At 39.8% G+C, this 18,065-nt stretch overlaps 1 protein-coding gene across 4 annotated transcripts in view; it reads right to left on the minus strand.

Annotated features, from left to right (window-relative positions):
* Nucleotides 1-2,856: 2,856 nt before the first annotated feature.
* tnpo1 (transportin 1) overlaps nt 2,857-18,065 on the minus strand; it is a 192,949-nt gene continuing 177,740 nt past the window's right edge. For 3 of the 4 annotated variants that reach the window (XM_078564093.1, XM_078564123.1, XM_078564113.1), the window contains exons 23-25: nt 15,284-15,358; nt 8,471-8,609; nt 2,857-4,466 (exon numbers count right to left, since the gene is read on the minus strand). In XM_078564093.1, the coding sequence (XP_078420219.1) occupies nt 8,502-8,609; nt 15,284-15,358 (183 nt within the window). In that variant the 3' untranslated portion in view covers nt 2,857-4,466; nt 8,471-8,501. The remainder of the gene's footprint in view (nt 4,467-8,470; nt 8,610-15,283; nt 15,359-18,065) is intronic. The other variant, XM_078564104.1, reaches the window with a different exon arrangement.

Here is an 18,065-nt window from a genome sequence, read left to right on the forward strand (position 1 = left end):
AATAAGTAAATTAAAATGTTGCCATTTGTAGTTACAATGCTTTCCTGAAAGTAGTTTTCAACATTCTATATTCATGCTGCTCAACAATTAATTAAAATATATCTGGTGTTAAATTGAATAGTTTTAAACCACAGGTGCAATTTTTAAACACTGTAATATCACAGCTGACTGAACAGCCAGTAAGTCAATTGTAATGTTCTATCTGTGCACACTGCCTCATTTCAGAGAGCTAGGTTACTACTACATAACCTGCTTTGTATTTCAGCAGGAGGCACTGGTAGAATGTAACCAATTATTAATCAGTTGCTCAGTCAAGTGCAACACTGAAAAGTGTTGTGGTATTAGAACAAACTCATTATAGAAAAAAATACCACAGCCATATTCAATATTAAATACTACTTGTTCAAGTAATGGAAAATCATTTAGAATATCCTGGGCAATCTAAGGGATTTTGCTGGCAAATGGCCAATTCACTTAAGTGGGCCCCATGGCTTTTCAAAAAAGATGTGTATGAGACAGGAGACTACAAGAAAATTATCACCGCATTTGCTATGTCCACCAGAATGAGGCAAAGTACCAATTCCTGTAAATCTCTCTTTGAATAATGCATACATTAGCAAATCTGAATTTTTAAATCAACAAAAACAAGAACGGAAAATGAGGACACTGGACAAAAGGAGCTACTGCTGCTATTATTTGGAGCACTGAACCTTGATTATTCCACATTCAACACAGCCTTTTCAATGAATGTTCTGGAAACAATTATAACTTAATAGTTTTAAAACCAATTATGTAGAAGTTTATGTAAATGCAATTGCAGTATATATAGAGATCAAGATCAAATAGGGCAAATACAAATAAGTGATCAAACTTCAGACTGTTGAGTCTGTCCATACAAAGTTATTTGATGGGGAAATTTATAGCTTTAGTAAAGAAAATAATTTCTTATGGTTATGATGTTTTGGGATTAAACCAGATTACCAGAATTCCACTCCCACATTAAGTACATTAGCCCAAACCTGACCTATCAAACGATACTAGTCAGTCTTTAAATACTGCATATAGATTTGATAAATTTATAGCAATTCGAACCTAAGCACTGCTAGGAGAACAGATGTAAAAGATTGACCACTGAGCATTTTGCTTGGCTACCCAAGCAAATTTCCATCAACATGATCTGAACCCAAGGATACAAGGACGGTTTTATCTCATCGAAGCACATTCCTGGATGAGAATTCATCCTGCTGCTGGCGGGTTGCTGATGTAACAAAGTAACATTGAAGATTAACCTGGTAACTTCACATTTCTATACTTTTGGGTCTTTGGAATTAACTTTTAAATATTTCTCCAATTTCTAAAATAGATGGTGGGATTAGGAGATTGAGAAATAAAAGTATTCGCAGTGTCTATGCTGAAACACTGAGAATAAGGGGGAGAAATAGATAAAATATAAAATTGAAAAATTGGGTTAAAAGGGAGGGCAGTAAGCAAGTATTTAACACTATTTTAGTAGGAATGATTAATATTACAGTAAAAAAGCTACTCTTGGCATTCCAACAGCTGGATTACTGCAATATTAATGTTTTCTTCAGCAAATTGACTGGCTAGAAAGCCTGGAATTAAAGTCAAGAAGCTCATTCACAAAAGCTTTCCAATTCTTTATGGAAGAATCTAATCTTTATCCATTCTCCTCTCCTCCCTAATAAAACCTCCACCCCAGGGAATCAAGTACATTTATAATTCTGTCCAACCTGTTGTAATACTGTAACTTTTATTCCTTACATTTGAACACTGTAGATATTTAAGTCCAGATAACTCCAGGAGTTTTGTTAGTCATTTTCAAAGTGAGAAAAAACCTGGTCTGAAATATTGTATTCCTGGTTAGGCAGTATCTGACCTGAAGAAAATGTCCTTTTAGATCAGAAGCAAGTTAAGCACATTTTGGAATCGACTGCAGGTACTGAGCATAGAAATTTCTTTTGGTTTAAACTGATGAAGAACATGCAAATACATTTCTCTTCACAATACAAATACCAGTAGCTTCTAGCAGCAGCCATGGAGTTGTTTTCTAAAAACCTGAGCAAACTTTTTTTTCTATTTATGCATTAGCAATTAAAGGAAGTCCATTGCATGCAAGTTTATGAATGTTGCACATGTAGAAAAGGGCCATGCAAGTTGATGGGACCTTTATTTAGTGAAGAGCTTAGTTAACTAGCATATTACATGGTTTGTATATAATATGTAGTTATGAAAAACTAAACAACACGCTTCTGTCCAATCACTTTTCAAGCTGTGCAAAATTAAGGAATGTATAAAATGCATTGTCATGCAAAGTTAAAAAGAAATCCACAAATGCATTGCAAAGCAAAATGCAGCTAAGTTCCATGCCATAATCTCACTCATGCACACACGCACACAAAGCCTGTCTTTTTCAGTGCATTAGTTACCTCATTTATCTCACGCAACTTAAAAAGCAAGCAGAAAAAAATCAGCCAAACACTCTGCTTTTTCTCCCTTTTTTTGTGTAGCAAAATATGTAACCGAGGGAAACCTAGAAATACAAAAAGCTGTCATGGCTTTTAAAGTACTTAAAATTACTCGCTGTATATTTTATTCTGGCCTTGCAGCCTCCAAAGTTGTGCTGCGCTCCACACTCTGACCAGCAGAGTTGTTGTTTCCCTGGGGGAGGGTATGTCCCATCTAAAAAATATCTAACCATCATGGGATAATTATCAGGCAGTCAATGTATTATAAAAGACTCACGCATAACAAAGGTCAAGTGTACCAGCTTTTGTTTTCCACATTCACAGTACATACTAATAAAAATAAAAAAAAAGATTTACAACAAAATACACATAAGGGGGAAGGGGCAGAATTTAATGTAAAAGGATTTATTTACACAAAGGAGTATAGAAAGCAACATAAAGTGGAACAAATTAAAGAAAACGGATCCATTTCATTTCGTACTCCTGCAGCTTTTATGGCACAAAGGGCCACCAATGTGCCAATTTTTGTTTCATATATTCCAGATTGAAATTTTGATCTATCCTGCTTAAGACAGTACAGGACAATAAGCATCTCACGAGATCATGCTTTGAACAAAAATATTACCAATCAAGTCGGATTAAAAACACTAAATAAAGCAAACCTGTCTCTTAACACTTGTACAATGTCCTTACATGCCATCTAATTATGCAGCCCTCAATTGTCCTACTACATAATTCTTTTATTTCTGGAGGTTCTATTAATTTCAATAGTATATAACCATGCAGAAAGCACATCACATTGACAGCACAGAGGCAACAGATTTGCATGGAGATTTCAGCTTTCCACATTGTGCAGGTTACACACAATACAATAACAATCTTAACCCTATTGGATCCTAAAGATATTTCAAATCCTTACGAACTGTTATACCTATGAATAACCTTAACAGAAATTAAAATCCTATATGAAAAACCTCGGGGTATTTTACACAAAGTCTATTTAGTAATATTGTTGAGCTGCAACACTAAAAAAAATTCTAGTGGGAAAGAAACCTTACCATTTCCACTCTCTATGATGCACACATGCTAGACCAATGCCCCACTAAAACAAAGCAACCTTACTGTTAACCACAGTGAACCAAATACATGCCTGTACCTTAAATCGAACATGTACACTACAAAGATTTACTGTAGTTCTTTGTTTAGAAAAAAAAATCTGAACACTGGCATTACAACCCAATTACTTATACTATCTGGTGTATTTTTTAATGCAAAACTAAAGATATGTCAAACTTTAACTGATATGCACGTACCACTCAGTGAAAAAATAAGCTATTTAGGGTTTTGAGCCATTTAGCCTTGTTACCAATCACTAGTCATTCATTATGACTGATATTGTTACTTCATCAGAAACTCACATCTTAATGTCTATGATTTTACTTAGATGTTCACTATTAATCTTGGAAACAAGCTGCACTTTTGAATTGCGCTAACATTGTCATTTTTGTAGCTCTCCTAAATTCATGCAAATGCCTATTAATCCCCGAGTGTTTTCTTAATTCTTACCTTCAGCCTTAGTCTGTATGTAAAACCCCCATGTCTCTGGCTGCCAACTTTTAACCTAATGATTATGATTTTCTCTCTGCACTTAAACCCACTTTTGAAGCCTATATTCCTGCATTTGTTGCATTTTCCCTTAGTCAGAAACATGATGTTTTTGGGTCAGATGTCTTCCTTTGTTTCTTCTCTTCTGGTGTAAAGCTCTAAAAAGAAGAGACAAATGTCCATCGAAAAAGACTTCAGGGTTCAACTTTCCCCAATGTCGACTGAACAGTGCGACGGCTAAACACCTCCCTCCCACCCGTCCCAGTAGGGTTGGGATTGTACTATATGTCCCACTGGTTTACCCTTCCCCCCCCGTAAAGGGTAACTTTTTCCCTGGGTGCAGAGTCTCCCTATGGACTTCCCAGCTTGAAAGACCTGTAGAGACAAAGAAATATGTTTTACATATTTGACCAAAAAACATCAAGGTATTTCACAGGAGCGCTATCAAACAAATCTGACAGAGCCACATAATACAACATTAGGCCAAAGGCAGGTTTTCATTCTAATATAGGGCAGAAAGGAGGAAGAGTTTCTAAAGTGATCTCAAGAGAATTTTCCTGATCTGTAGTCTCTAGTTCAATGAGGAAGGAAGTAGTGCTGGATATGGTTCTGGGACATGAGGTGAGTCAAGTAGATCAAGTGTCAGCAAAGCAAAACTTAAGGAATAGTGATCATAGTTTTATAAGGATGAAATTAGTTATGGAAAAGGATAAGGAGCAATCTACTGGCAATATACTTAAATGGAGAACGACCAATTTCAGTGGGTTGAGAACAGATCTCTCCTGGGTAAATTGCAGGCTGGCTGTAATAAAAAAAAGGGTAGCCTTCAAAGAGGAGACGGTTAAAATAAAGGTTAGAAACATTCTCATGAGGGGGAAGAAAAGAAAGTTTGAGCAATCAAAGCCGAGCTCCCTGATGACAAGAGAATCATACTGAATATAGTAAGCTCAGAGAGGAAGTGAAAAAGGAAATAAGAAGTGCAAAGAGAGAGCAGGAGAGGAGACTGGCAGCCAACATGAAAAGGAACCCAAAAGTCTTCTGCAGGCATATAATAATAAAATGGTAGTAAGAAGAGGGTTGGACTGATTAGGGACCAAAAAAATAAAAAAGGCCTACACATGAAGGCAAAGGGCATGGCTAAGGTGCTAAACAAGTACCAAGGAAGAAAGAGGATGCTGCCACAATCAGTGAAAGATGAAGTAATTGAGATACTGGATGGGCTAAAAATTGAGAAAAGAGGTATAGAAAGGATGCTTAATCACTTGGACCAGATGGGATGCTTCTGAGGATACGGAGGGAAGTAAAGGTGGAAATTGTGGAGGTATTGGCCATATTCTTCTAATACTCCTTAAGATAAGGGGATGGTGCCAGAGGATTGGAGAATTGCAAAGATTACACCTTTGTTCAAAAGCGGACATAAGGATAAACTCAATACGTAAAGTCATTTAACCTTGGTGGCGGCAAAGTTTTTAGAATCGATAATCCGGGACAAAGTTAATAGTGGGAATGTCGCAGGATTAGTAATTCAGAGATTCAGCATAATGCTATGGGGACAAGAGTTAAAATCCCACCATGGCAGCTGATGGAATTTAAATTTGATTCATCAATAAATCTGGAATATAAAGCAAGTCTCAGTAATGGTGACCATGACATTGTTGTAAAATCCCATCTGGTTCACTAAAGTCCTTTAAGGAAGGAAGTCTGCCATCCTTACCTGGTCTGACCTACATGTGACTTCAGATCCTTAGTAATGTGGTCGACTCTTAGCTGCCCTCTGAAATGGCCAAGCAAGCCACTCAGTTCAAGGGCCATTAGGGATGGGCAACAAATGTCAGCCTTGCCAGTGACACCAGCATCTCATCAGAATTAAAGAAAGTGATAATTAAGGAAAGTCAGCATATATTAGAAGTGCGACTTGCCTTTAACAAACTTGATTGAATTTTTTGAAGAGATAAAAGGGGGCTTTGTTGAGGTTGATGTGGTGTATATGGAATTACAAAAGGTGTTTGATAAAATGCCACCTAATAGGCTTGCCAGCAAAGTTTAAGCCCATGGAATAAAAGGGACAGCGGTCACATGCATTTAATTTTTATTCATTCACAGGATGTGGGCTTCGCTGGCTGGGCCAGCATCTATTGCCTATCCCTAGTTGCCTTTGAGAAGGTGGTGGTGAGCTGCCTTCTTGAACCGTTAAGAGTCCATGTGGTGTAGATACACCCACAGTGCTGTTAGGAAGGAAGGGAATTCCAGGAATTTGACCCAGCGAAAGTGAAGGAACGGCGATACATTTCCAAGTCAGGATGGTGAGTGACTTGGAGGGGAACTTCCAGGTGGTGGTGTTCCTTTCTATCTGCTGCCCTTGTCCTTCTATATGGTAGTGGTCGTGGGTTTGGAAGGTACCGTTTAATGAGCCTTGGTGAATTCCTGCAGTGCATCTTGTAGATGGTACACACTACTACTACTGTGCGCTCGTGGTGGAGGGAGTGAGTGTTTGTGGGTGTGGTGCCAATCCAGTGGGCTGCTTTGATCTGGATGGTGTCAAGTTTTTTGCATGTTATGGGAGCTGCACTCACCCAGGCAAGTGGGGAGTATTCCATCACACTTCTGCAATTTAGTGAGGATTTAAAGTGGAACAAACTTATGAGAATAGTTCCGGGAATTAAAGATTTCAGTTGCGTCGTTAAACTAGGGAAGCTAGGGTTGTTCTCCTTCAGGAAAAGGTTGAGAGGATGTGTTCAGGAGCATGGGAGATCCAGACTGGAGAGACCAAACGCAGACTGGGTGACCGCTTTGCAGAACACCTTCGGTCTGTCCGCAAGCATTACCCAGACCTCGCTGACGCTTGCCATTTCAACACTCCACCCGGCTCTCAGACCCACATGTCCGTCCTTGGCCTGCTGCATTGTTCCAGTGAAGCTCAACGCAAACTGGAGGACCAGCACCTCATTTTCTGACTAGGCACTTTACAGCCTTCCAGTCTGAATATTGAGTTCAACAATTTTAGATCATGAACTCTCTCCTCCATCCCCACCCCCTTTCCGACCCTCACCTTTTTTTTCCAATAATTTATATAGATTTTTCTTTTCCCACCTATTTCCATTATTTTTAAATGTATTTCCATCCATTGTTTTATCTCTGCCTTTTAGACCTTTTCGATTCCTTCACCCCACCCCACCCCCACTAGGGCTATCTGTACCTTGCTTGTCCTGCTTTCTACCCTTAATTAGCACATTCCTTAGATAATATCACCACCTTCAACACCTCTTTGTCCTTTTGCCTGTGACATCTTTTGGTTATCCACCTATCACTGGCCCTCTATCCAGCTCTACTTGTCCCAACCTCCCTTAAACCAGCTTATATTTCACCTCTCTTCTATTTTTACTTAGTTCTGTTGAAGAGTCATACGGACTCGAAACGTTAACTGTGTTCCTCCCGCAGATGCTGCCAGACGTGCTGAGTTTTTCCAGGTATTTTTATTTTTGTTTTGGATAAAAAGGAACTGTTTTCATTGGCAGAAGGGTTGAGATCAGCAGACACATATTTGAAGTTGTTGGGAAAATAATCACAGGTTACATGATCAGGAAGTCACAACCTGAAAAAGGTGGTAGAGGCAGACTCAACTGTGGATTTCAAAAGGGAATTGGATAATTGGAAGGCAAGAAATTTTCAGGGCTACAGGGAAAGGGCGGGGGTTAGACTAGCTAAATCATTCTTGCAGACAGCTGGCATGGGCTTGACAGTCCAGATGGCCTACTTCGGTGCTGTAAACATTCCATGATTCTCTGGAATGTGTTAGTGAAGAAAAGAGGGAGGTAGAGAAGCAGAGGGATTTAAGGAGGGAATTCCAAAGCTTAGGGCCTTGGCAGTTGAAGACACGATTGTCAATGGCGGAACAATTAAAATCAGGGATAATCATGAGGTCAGAATTGGAGGAGGCAGATATTTCAGAGGGAACTAGGACAGAAGTACAGTAGGGAGGGAGTGAGGGCATGAAGGAATTTGAAAACCTGGGTATGAATTTTTTCTAAAAAAAAGGATGTTGCTTAACTGGAAACCACTGCAGGTCAGCGTGCACTGGGGTGATGGATGAACGGGACTTAGTATGAGTTAGGACAGAGGAGATGTAGTTTTGGCACAGGCATCCAAGTTTTGAATGACCTCAAATTTACAAAGGGTAGAAGGTAGGAGGCCACCCAGGAGTACTTTAGAATAGTTAAATCTAGACATAACAAAGGCATGGATGTGGACTTCAGCAGTAGCTGAGGTGAGGCAGTAATGAAGTTGAGCAATGTTATGGCTCATGGGTGGCCTTAGGTGATGGCATGCATGTGTGGTCGGAAGCTCATCTCTCATTCAAAACAAAACGCTTTGGAAATTACCACGAGTATGGGTTGACAACAGCGTACACAGCTAGACTCCATAATACGCTGCAAGGCGCTCCTTCAAGGGAGGTGGGAACTGGTCTGAAAAGCGGGTCCAATTCTCATCCCCAATCTGATTTTTAAAACCATGAAGGATCTGAAATGAAGTACAAAAATTGTATTTTAAGCTAACAGGTTTAAAATATGCATGATCAATTTCAGTAATTTAAATATGCATTGTATAATCAAGAATTTTCATGTACCACCCAATTAAACTGAATAATCCAGTTACTGAATACTAGTTAAAATATTCAATATATTATAATTTTATAACTTGGGTCTCACAAATTAACATTTGCAGATCAGTGATAAGTTTAATCTTCAAAATAAAGTAAGGATTTCCCTCTTGCACAGTACCAAAACAAATCATTATAGCTTGGTTATTCATAACCTTCCTCTATTGCTTTACTTATTCTCCCAACAGGTTTCCGACCACTTAAGTTTATATAGAAGAGATACTAAACATTTGCAACTTCAATATATAACACTACTATACATAACGAGTATGGTAACACAGTGCTTATGTTATAGGACTACTTTATTGGTGACCTGGAAACATGAGTTCAAATCCCACAAATGCAGCTGGGGGATTTACATTCAGTGAATTAAATCAATCTGGGATAAAAAGCTGGTATCAGTAATGGTGACTAAGGAACTACTGGAGTGTTGTTAAAAACCCAGCTGATCAACTATGTCCTTTCACAAAAAGGACATATGCCTTCCTTACCTGGTCTGGCCTATATGTGACTCCAAACCCTGTAACTCTCTCTGCCTTCTGAAATAGCCTAGCAAGCTAAACAGTTGTATCAAATAAAATCAAACAGACTACCCAGCAATGACCTGGGCACCAGACAGGACAAAAGCATAAATACCCAATTGCAAAGCAACAGAAGCAACTAAGAAACAGCTCAACAGTGATTACTCTCAAAATCAAATTTTTCTGCCAACATTCCAGAGTCTACTGTCACCGTCCTGGGGTACATCCTATCTCATTTGCAGGCCACACACAGGTGTTGGCACAGTGGTACACAGTTCGATGGGAGCAGTCCTGGAGTCCTCACTATTGACTCGACGCCATAAAGTCTCACGACAGCAAGTCAAAGATGGGCAAGGTGACCGCCTGCTAAGTGACACAACTACTGCTCTCTCTCGACTGTTGAATCAGTATTCCAAGTTGAACACCACTTTGAAGAAGCACCAAAGGTAGCAAAGGTACAGAATGCACAATGGCTTAGGGAGTTCAATGTCCACCACCAGAAGTGGCTTGGAAACACCACCACTGACCAAGCTGGCTGAGTCCTGAAGAACGTAGCTACCAGATTGGGCCAAGAGGCATAGAGTCATAATGGCAAAGGCAGAGGCGAGGCGATTTTGTCCATTTAGTCCATGTTGGCTCTTTGTAGAGCAATCCGATCAGTTCCATTCCCCTGCTCTATCCCTGTAGCCCCGCAAGTTTATTTCCTTCAAGTGCCCATCACTTCCTTCTGAGATCATTGATCGTATCTGCTTCCACCACCCTTGCTCCAGGTCATCACCGCTGCGTGAAAAAGTTCTTCCTCACATTGCCTCTGTCCAAAACCTCGTGTCTCCTGGTCCTTATACCATCAGCTAATGGGGGCCTTTCTGCATCATCCTACCAAGATCTGTGTCATAATCTTTTACGCCTCTATCAAATTTCCCCTCAATCTCCTCTGCTCCGAGAAGGACAACACAGGCTTCTTCAACCTAACCTTGTAGTTAAAGTCCCTCATTCCTGGAGCCATTCTGGTAAATTTCCTTTTCGGCCTCTCCAGGACCCTCACATGCAGGGCCAGGGAGAGAAACCATGGGTGCTGGTGCTTCTGTTTCCAGGCCCCATATTTCCCACCCCTCTTTAACACCCCGTCCCCACTCAATCATGCATGATATTTTCCCCCTTTCAAGATTCACCAATTAATTCACTAAACAATCATAGAAATGTCCTAGTAAAATAATAACGCCTGTTGTTTACATCTGGTTACAAATATATCCGATATATACATATATACAGCATGGGTCACTAATATTAAGGGCAGCAACGATATAATTCAGTGTTTGTTTGTGTTTGCCAGACAGGTGACCCCACCATGACTATTAAACAAACCAGAGTGTACAAATTTTACTTTAGCAGCATCGTGCAACACAGTTAATTTGACAGAAAAATGTCCCATTAGTTATTTATAACACTGTATTTTGCACATTGCACATATTTAGGAGAAAGATTCAATACTTGCAACGCAGATAAATTGCACAAGATCTTTTCCATTCTGTAGAAGACGACTTTATTATTTATTAATTATTTCATACAAAGGTTGTAATTGGATTCTATTTTATCAGTAATCTCACGGAGTAGGGAGATCAAATGACTCCCGAGTGACAAAGTGAAATGACTGAACCACACAGGACTTCACTGTCAGTGAGAAGCGTTGAGAGTCCTTAAGTATCTCTGTGCAACACAACTTTTCAGAGGCCAGAGGACAAAGGCTGATAGTTCACAATTGTATGTGTTTTCTTGATCAGCAAATTGAAGACTCTGCTGCTTCTCACTCTAGTATATTATCAATTATCCACTATGCAGCACAACTTCATCACGATATTTTAATATCCCAAAAAACTCAAAAGCGCCAAGATAAAGTGCGATAATAGGCAAGTAGACAAAAGGACAAGATTGAAGCTGATGGAAAAGATTTGAGAATCATGTGCTCTGTAAAACATGTTCCTGATTAACTATGAGCCCATTACACACTCACATCCTGGCAATTTCACTCTACAAAGCTTTCTCACACTAAACTTCGATTAGCAACAAAATAAGCAGAAGTCCAGCCATGATTCCACACTCTGCTCACAAGATAATTATGGTCGACAAAAGTCATCTAGCCCAGCACATCTCATCACTGACATACATATTAGGAGCAGGAACAAGCCATTCGGCCCCTCAAGTCTGCTCTGCCATTTGATTAACATTGCCTACATTAGACCAGTGACTCCGACTCAAAAGTACTAAACCGGCTGTAAAGTGATTTGGGACATAGTGAAAGGTGCTGCATAATAGGTTTTGTCTTTCTTTCATTACACTTGAATGAAGTAGACCATAAGACATAGTAGCAGAAATTAGGCCATTCATCCCATCGAGTCTGCTCCGCCATTCAATCATGGCTGTTAAATTTCTCAACCCCATTCTCCCGCCTTCTCCCCGTAACCTTTGATCCCCATACCAATCAAGAACCTATCTATCTCGGTCTTAAATACACTCAATGACCTGGCCTCCACAACCTTCTATGGCAATGAATTCCATAGATTCACCACTCTCTGGCTAAAGAAGTTTCTCCTTATCTCTGTTCTAAAAGGTCTTCCCTTTATTCTGAGGCTGTGCCCTCGGGTCCTAGTCTCTCCTACTAATGGAAACATCTTCCCCACGTCCATTCTATCCAGGCCTTTCAGTATTCTGTAAGTTTCAATCAGATCCCCCCTCATCCTTGTAAACTCCATCGAGTATAGACCCAGAGTCCTCAAACTATCCTCATATGTTAAGCCTTTCATTCCTGGGATCGTTCTCGTGAACCTCCTCTGGACCCTCTCCAGGGCCAGAACATCCTTCCTGAGATATGGGGCCCAAAATTGCTCACAATATTCTAAATGTGGTCTGACTAGAGCCTTATAAAGCTTCAGCAGCACATCCCCTGCTTTTATATTCTAGACCTCTCAAAATAAATGCCAACATTGCATTTGCCTTCCTAACTACCGACTCAACCTGCAAGTTAACCTTAAGAGAATCCTGGACTAGGACTCCCAAGTCCCATTGCACTCCAGATTTCTGAATTCTCTTCCCATTTAGAAAATAGTTTATGCCTCTATTCTTCCTATCAAAGTGCATGACCTCACACTTCCCCACGTTGTATTCCATCTGCCACTTCTTTGCCCATTCTCCTAACCTGTCCAATTCCTTCTGCAGCCTCCCCACCTCCTCAATACTACCTGTCCCTCCACCTATCTTTGTATCATCTGCAAACTTAGCCAGGATGCCCTCAGTTCCTTCATCTAGATCATTAATGTATAAAATGAAAAGTTGTGGTCCCAACACTGACCCCTGCGGAACTCCACTAGTCACCGGCTGCCATCCTGAGAAGGACCGCCTTATCCCCACTCTCTGCCTCCTGCCAGACAGCCAATCTTCTATCCGTGCTAGTACCTTGCCTCTAACACCATGGGCTCTTATCTTAGGCAGACTGACTGTAGCAATGGTGAAACTGGAGGCCCAATGCTGATTCTGTAAGGATAATCAATCACAGAGCAATCAGCTGATGTTAGGAAAGCGGCTACAAAGAAATCACTACATTTACAAAACAATTCAACTCTGTAGCGAATACAACCATACCATTCTGACTTCTCTGGTACCAACCCACAATACATCACCAAATAGCATCTACCCCTTTTATACTAATGACATTATCCCCAGGATTGTCAATAAGGCATCTATCAACAGCTCAGAAAAAATGCAGATTAAAAAATTCCAATCATGTTCAAAGAATGAGACATGGTACAAAAATTCAGTACAGCCTCAACTCCAGAACCGGGTTGGTTCCCCTTCCCACAGAAGCTGTCATACAAATTGTGTTGTACACAATGAATTTACAGCTTAATTGGGGTGAACCGAGGATGGAGTGGAGATTTGTAAAAACCTTTCTTTAAGCACTACCCTAGTGACAAGTAGGGATTTCATTCCCAGAATTTGCAAGAGTAATAAAATGGACGATAGTGAGTCAACACCCTATTTTGCATCACTCCTGATTTTTAGTTTTGTACCATTTACTTTGACGAGGCCCAAGATTCTCAAGCCTCTGGTACATCAACGCAGCATATCATCAGAATTGTGCCTACCTACTTTAGGGCATAATGTAAATTTTGAACGTTATTTAAACGTTGATTTACATTCAATAGAGAATTTTGCGAAGTACACAGTATTTAATTTTGTGGTACTAATTAAAAGTGACCCCCTCCACCCCCTCACCCATCATCCCCCCTACCACTCTCCCACCTCCACCACTCCTTACCCCTCTTCACTTCCCCACTCTGTCACAAACCTCCACCCCACCATCACCGCCATTCCCCCATCCCGCTACCACCTCTCATTCTGCTAGTCTGCAGATGGTGAGAGAAGCAAAATGAGGGAATAAATCAACTGACCTCATCCTCACCAATCTACCTGTCGTAGGTGTATCTATCCATGACAGTACTTGTAGGATTGACCACTGCACATCCCTGTCTTCACACTGAAGACACCATCCTTGCATAGTATGACACTAATATGGTGTTAAATGTGATTGTTACGATTCCCGAAGTGACTGATAACTTCTATGAGAGGAATCTCCATGGAGCCACCGAAAAGAAAACCAATAAGATTTCACTTGTTAAAACTTTTACTGTAACAAAGCAACAAAAATTAACACAATACTAACACTATAATAGGTGAAGGGTATTTCAAATAAAAATTTGAATTTCACTTCAAATAGTCGATTCATGCAGTTACAAGCACCTGCCGGTCAAATGTGGGGCTATGTGTAATCTCTCAGTATTTCCAACGTTGCCAACATGGTCTCTCACTTGCCACTCAATTGCTCTGGCCCTCAAGTCACATTCACTACCAGCGGTATTCCATCTGACGCCCCTGGACAGGGTCAACACCAATAAGGCGCACGTCTATGAAACACACTCACTCGGGTCACAACAGTCCTGATGGCACAGAATCCCCAGAGACTCCATTCTCCGATACCTTTAAACAGTCTGGTGGGCTCTGACAACACAAACAGCAGCAATGGGTCCAGTCCAATCTACAGCTGCCTTGCCCTTCCTGTCTTCAGCTCTCTGCTTTTTCCACATGGATAACACACAGAGTAACACAGTCTCTGCTTTATTCTAAGAGACCTGCTTCAATGTCAGGATCTGTTCGAGGACTACCAAACAGAAAACAATTTCATTTAGAGAACCTTGCTTTTTTCCTCTTTGCACGAATTCTCAGTGCATTTTGAACTACCAAACAGAAAACACAGGCCGACCCAACCTCACTGCAATTAGCTTTCTATTTACCTCTTATTTTTTAGCTGTTTATCCCCCATGTCAACCTTCAGTCACATGGAAATTACTTGGAACCAAATGATGTCATAATCAGGAAACCAATTAACCCTCTTTCAGACTACTCCCCGGGCCACTTTGGTCTTAAAGGGTCATTGAAAAAAAAACAGGTCTTCCTTTGCAAGAAAACTCCACATCCCACGAATATTTTAAAAAATATACAAGATCACTGCTGTAGAAACTACTGGACCAAAGTTGATATTTTCTGAAAACTGTGAACACCCCACAAAAATTTTATTAACCTATCAAAAATCACAAATGAGTTTACTCATCTGGACACTATCAACTTTAGTGTCGTTAGCATGCTCCAACTGATTTATGCATTAATATGTCAAGATTACCTTGACTGCATCTACAAGCTTTTAGGGTAAACTTCCCTGGCTAAAATGTTTGCTGTTACAACGCATTTTTAAGCCAATGAGAAAAACTTTAAAAATATGCAATTTCTCCTGACTGAATTTCAGTATTCTAGTACATCAAAATAAAACAAAAATGTTAATTTGTAGACATCAAATAATGCCAGACATTTAAGAAAAATGAAATGTTCATTATTCCTGTTTTTACTCTCTCTCTAAAGGAACCAAAACAAGCAATTTTCAGGGACAAAACAAAGAAACTTGTTACCTTGTAGAACATATCTCGAAGGTCATCCTTTGGACTAATCCAAGATGCAACTGCATCACAGAAAAAAATGAAGTCCTGGAAGAAAAAACACATTTGAACAATTCTGATATAAAATGTTTTTAAAAAATTTAAGTATTCTTGTCTAAAGTGTCAAAAGAGATGCTAATATAAATCAAACACCTATCTAGAGATCAGTATTCAATTTTTTGTCTTAAAGTTTTTGCACTAAAAAAATAAGTTATCTTAGAACTAGGTTAACAACATTGATGTTACTGACCTGAACAAACAAAAACATATTTGAAACAGGGATTTAGTTAGTTAATCATATTAGAAACACAAAAATCAGGAACCAAATGGGTTTGCAGATGCACAGCACTAAAGTCACAATTTAATCTTGTTTCTCACCGCTGGAACATTAAGAAACTAAATATAATCTCTAATGTTCATGCGCACGCTTCATACTGGGCATCATTTTGAAGTTTGTAAATTTAATGGTGAATTATTTCTTTTCAGAAAGTATCACTTTAGGCACTAAAACTCCTTTTCACAGTTTTACCTCCTTTGCATTTTCCCAAAATGAGTTTAACTCAATAATAATCAAGCACAACTAAACTGAATACAATTCCTGATTTATTCTATTTTCATATAATTTTCATTTTTACTCAACTAAACCAATCACTTAAGATACGAGGCATGTAAGGAAACATCCAGATAAGTTCTCAACATAAGGTTTCAGATGAAGAATCATGAGGGCATACTTAAAACAAAAAACAAGTAATAAATTGGAAAAAGGCTGATTTTAAGGAAATGAGAAGAAACTAGGAAAAGTACACTAGAAATGACTGACTAACATGGAAATAAAACAGTAAGAAATATTTAAAACAGCGATCAATAAAGTTAACAAAATATATCCCACTAAAAAGCAAGAGCTGGTCAGTAATGGCACACCATGGATGTATAAAGAAATAAGGGTAAAATTGAGAAGGCATTCATAGTCAAATAGGAGAACACAAAACGATTTGTAAAAAATTAAAAATTAAGGCCAAGAGAAACGATAAAGTTAAATTATCAAGGAAGATAAAAAATCGTTTTCTGTAGACGCACAAATAACAAAACTCAGGATATGGCTATGCCATGGAGCAATACACAATAAAGACACAGGCAGTGACATTGAGATGGCAGAAATAATAAATAATTACTTTGCCTCAGTGTATATTAGGGAGACTAACATGATGGACATGACACAAGAAGAGACGATCAAAACGTTTAGGATAGAAAGTGGGAACATTATCGATAAACTAGACAAACTTAGAGAAGATAAAATCCCTGGTCTAGATTGCATCCACAATTATTAAAAGTTTGGGAAGGCCCTTCTCAAACTATCTGCAGCTTCTGGTACAGTTCACGACAACATCCTCCTCTAATGCCTCTGCACTGTCTTCCATCTGGGTGGGACTGCCCTCAACTAGTTACATTCCTTCTTATCTACCCATAGCCAGAGAAATACCTGCAATGGCTTCTCTTCCACTCCCTCACCCTAACCTTTGGCATTCCCCAAGGATCTATCCTTGGCCACGATAGACATTCACAATTTATAGTTTGCAGAGAACTGCAGTGTCATTGCTCACTCTGCCTGTCCTTGAATGTTGCCAAAAACAAAACTCATATCACACCAAAACTGGTCAGCCAAATACTCCACCACCCATATATGTTGAAGGAGACACTCCAGAATATGTTGAACACTTCCCATACCTTGGCAGCCACATCTTAAAAGGCTACCCTTCCCCTTTCAAAAGAGAATCCAACAAAGGCTGGCTCAGACTTCTACAAATTGTTGTTAAGCACTCACTGATATAAGGACCTCCGGAGGTCAACAAAATTCCTGATGTACAGAGCTTTTGTCGTCACCACACTCCTGTATTGCAGTGAGGCCTGGATTGGATATCAGTGACACATCAGTGCTTAGAGAAATTCCATCAGAAATGCTCAGCCTCCAGATACAATGGGAGGACTGTTGAACAAACACTTGTGTCCTTCTTGAAGCCAGCTCCACAAGCATTCAGATAAAACTTATGCAAGTTAATATCGATGGACAAGGCATTGCATCCAGATGACTGAAAAGCGTCTCCTCCAGCAGATCCTGTTTTCTGAACTTTCAGATGGTCAACGTTCCAGGAGAGGACAAAGAAAACACATCAAAGACACTCTGAAGCTCTCCTTGAAGCGCAGCAGCATTGATATTAATGACTGGAAGGGGCTTTCTCCAATTGTTCAAAACTGTGACAACTTGTCAATCAAGGTACTTTGCATAGGCATAGGGGTCGCTCATTTAAGGCAGCGATGAGGACAAATTCTCTCTCTGCGAGTTGAGAGTCTTTGGAACTCTTCCTCAAAAGGCGCTGGAAGCAGAGGCTGAATACTTTTAAGGCAGAGCTAGATGGATTAATGATTAACAGGGGGGTGAAATGTTATCAGGAGTGGGCAGGAATGTGGGTTGAGGTTACATTCAGATCAGCCATGATCTTATTGAATGGCAGAGCAGGCTTGAGTGGCCAAGTGGCCTACTCCTGCTCCTAATTCGTATGTTCCTATACCTGAAAAATCACATTGAATGTCTTTTAAGCCCATTGTGATGTAGCTGGATTGTAATATCAATACTTTGCACTTGTGAAGCAGATAAATGGCTTATCTACTCTGTTCTGGGTAGATGGTTGAGGACATTGCAGCGTCACTATCTGTGAATTGTGTCTCCATCTCCAGTGATACAGCTTGTACGAGTTTT

This window comes from Cetorhinus maximus, chromosome 2 (genome assembly GCF_964194155.1).
Source record: "Cetorhinus maximus chromosome 2, sCetMax3.hap1.1, whole genome shotgun sequence".
Lineage (NCBI taxonomy): Eukaryota > Metazoa > Chordata > Chondrichthyes > Lamniformes > Cetorhinidae > Cetorhinus > Cetorhinus maximus.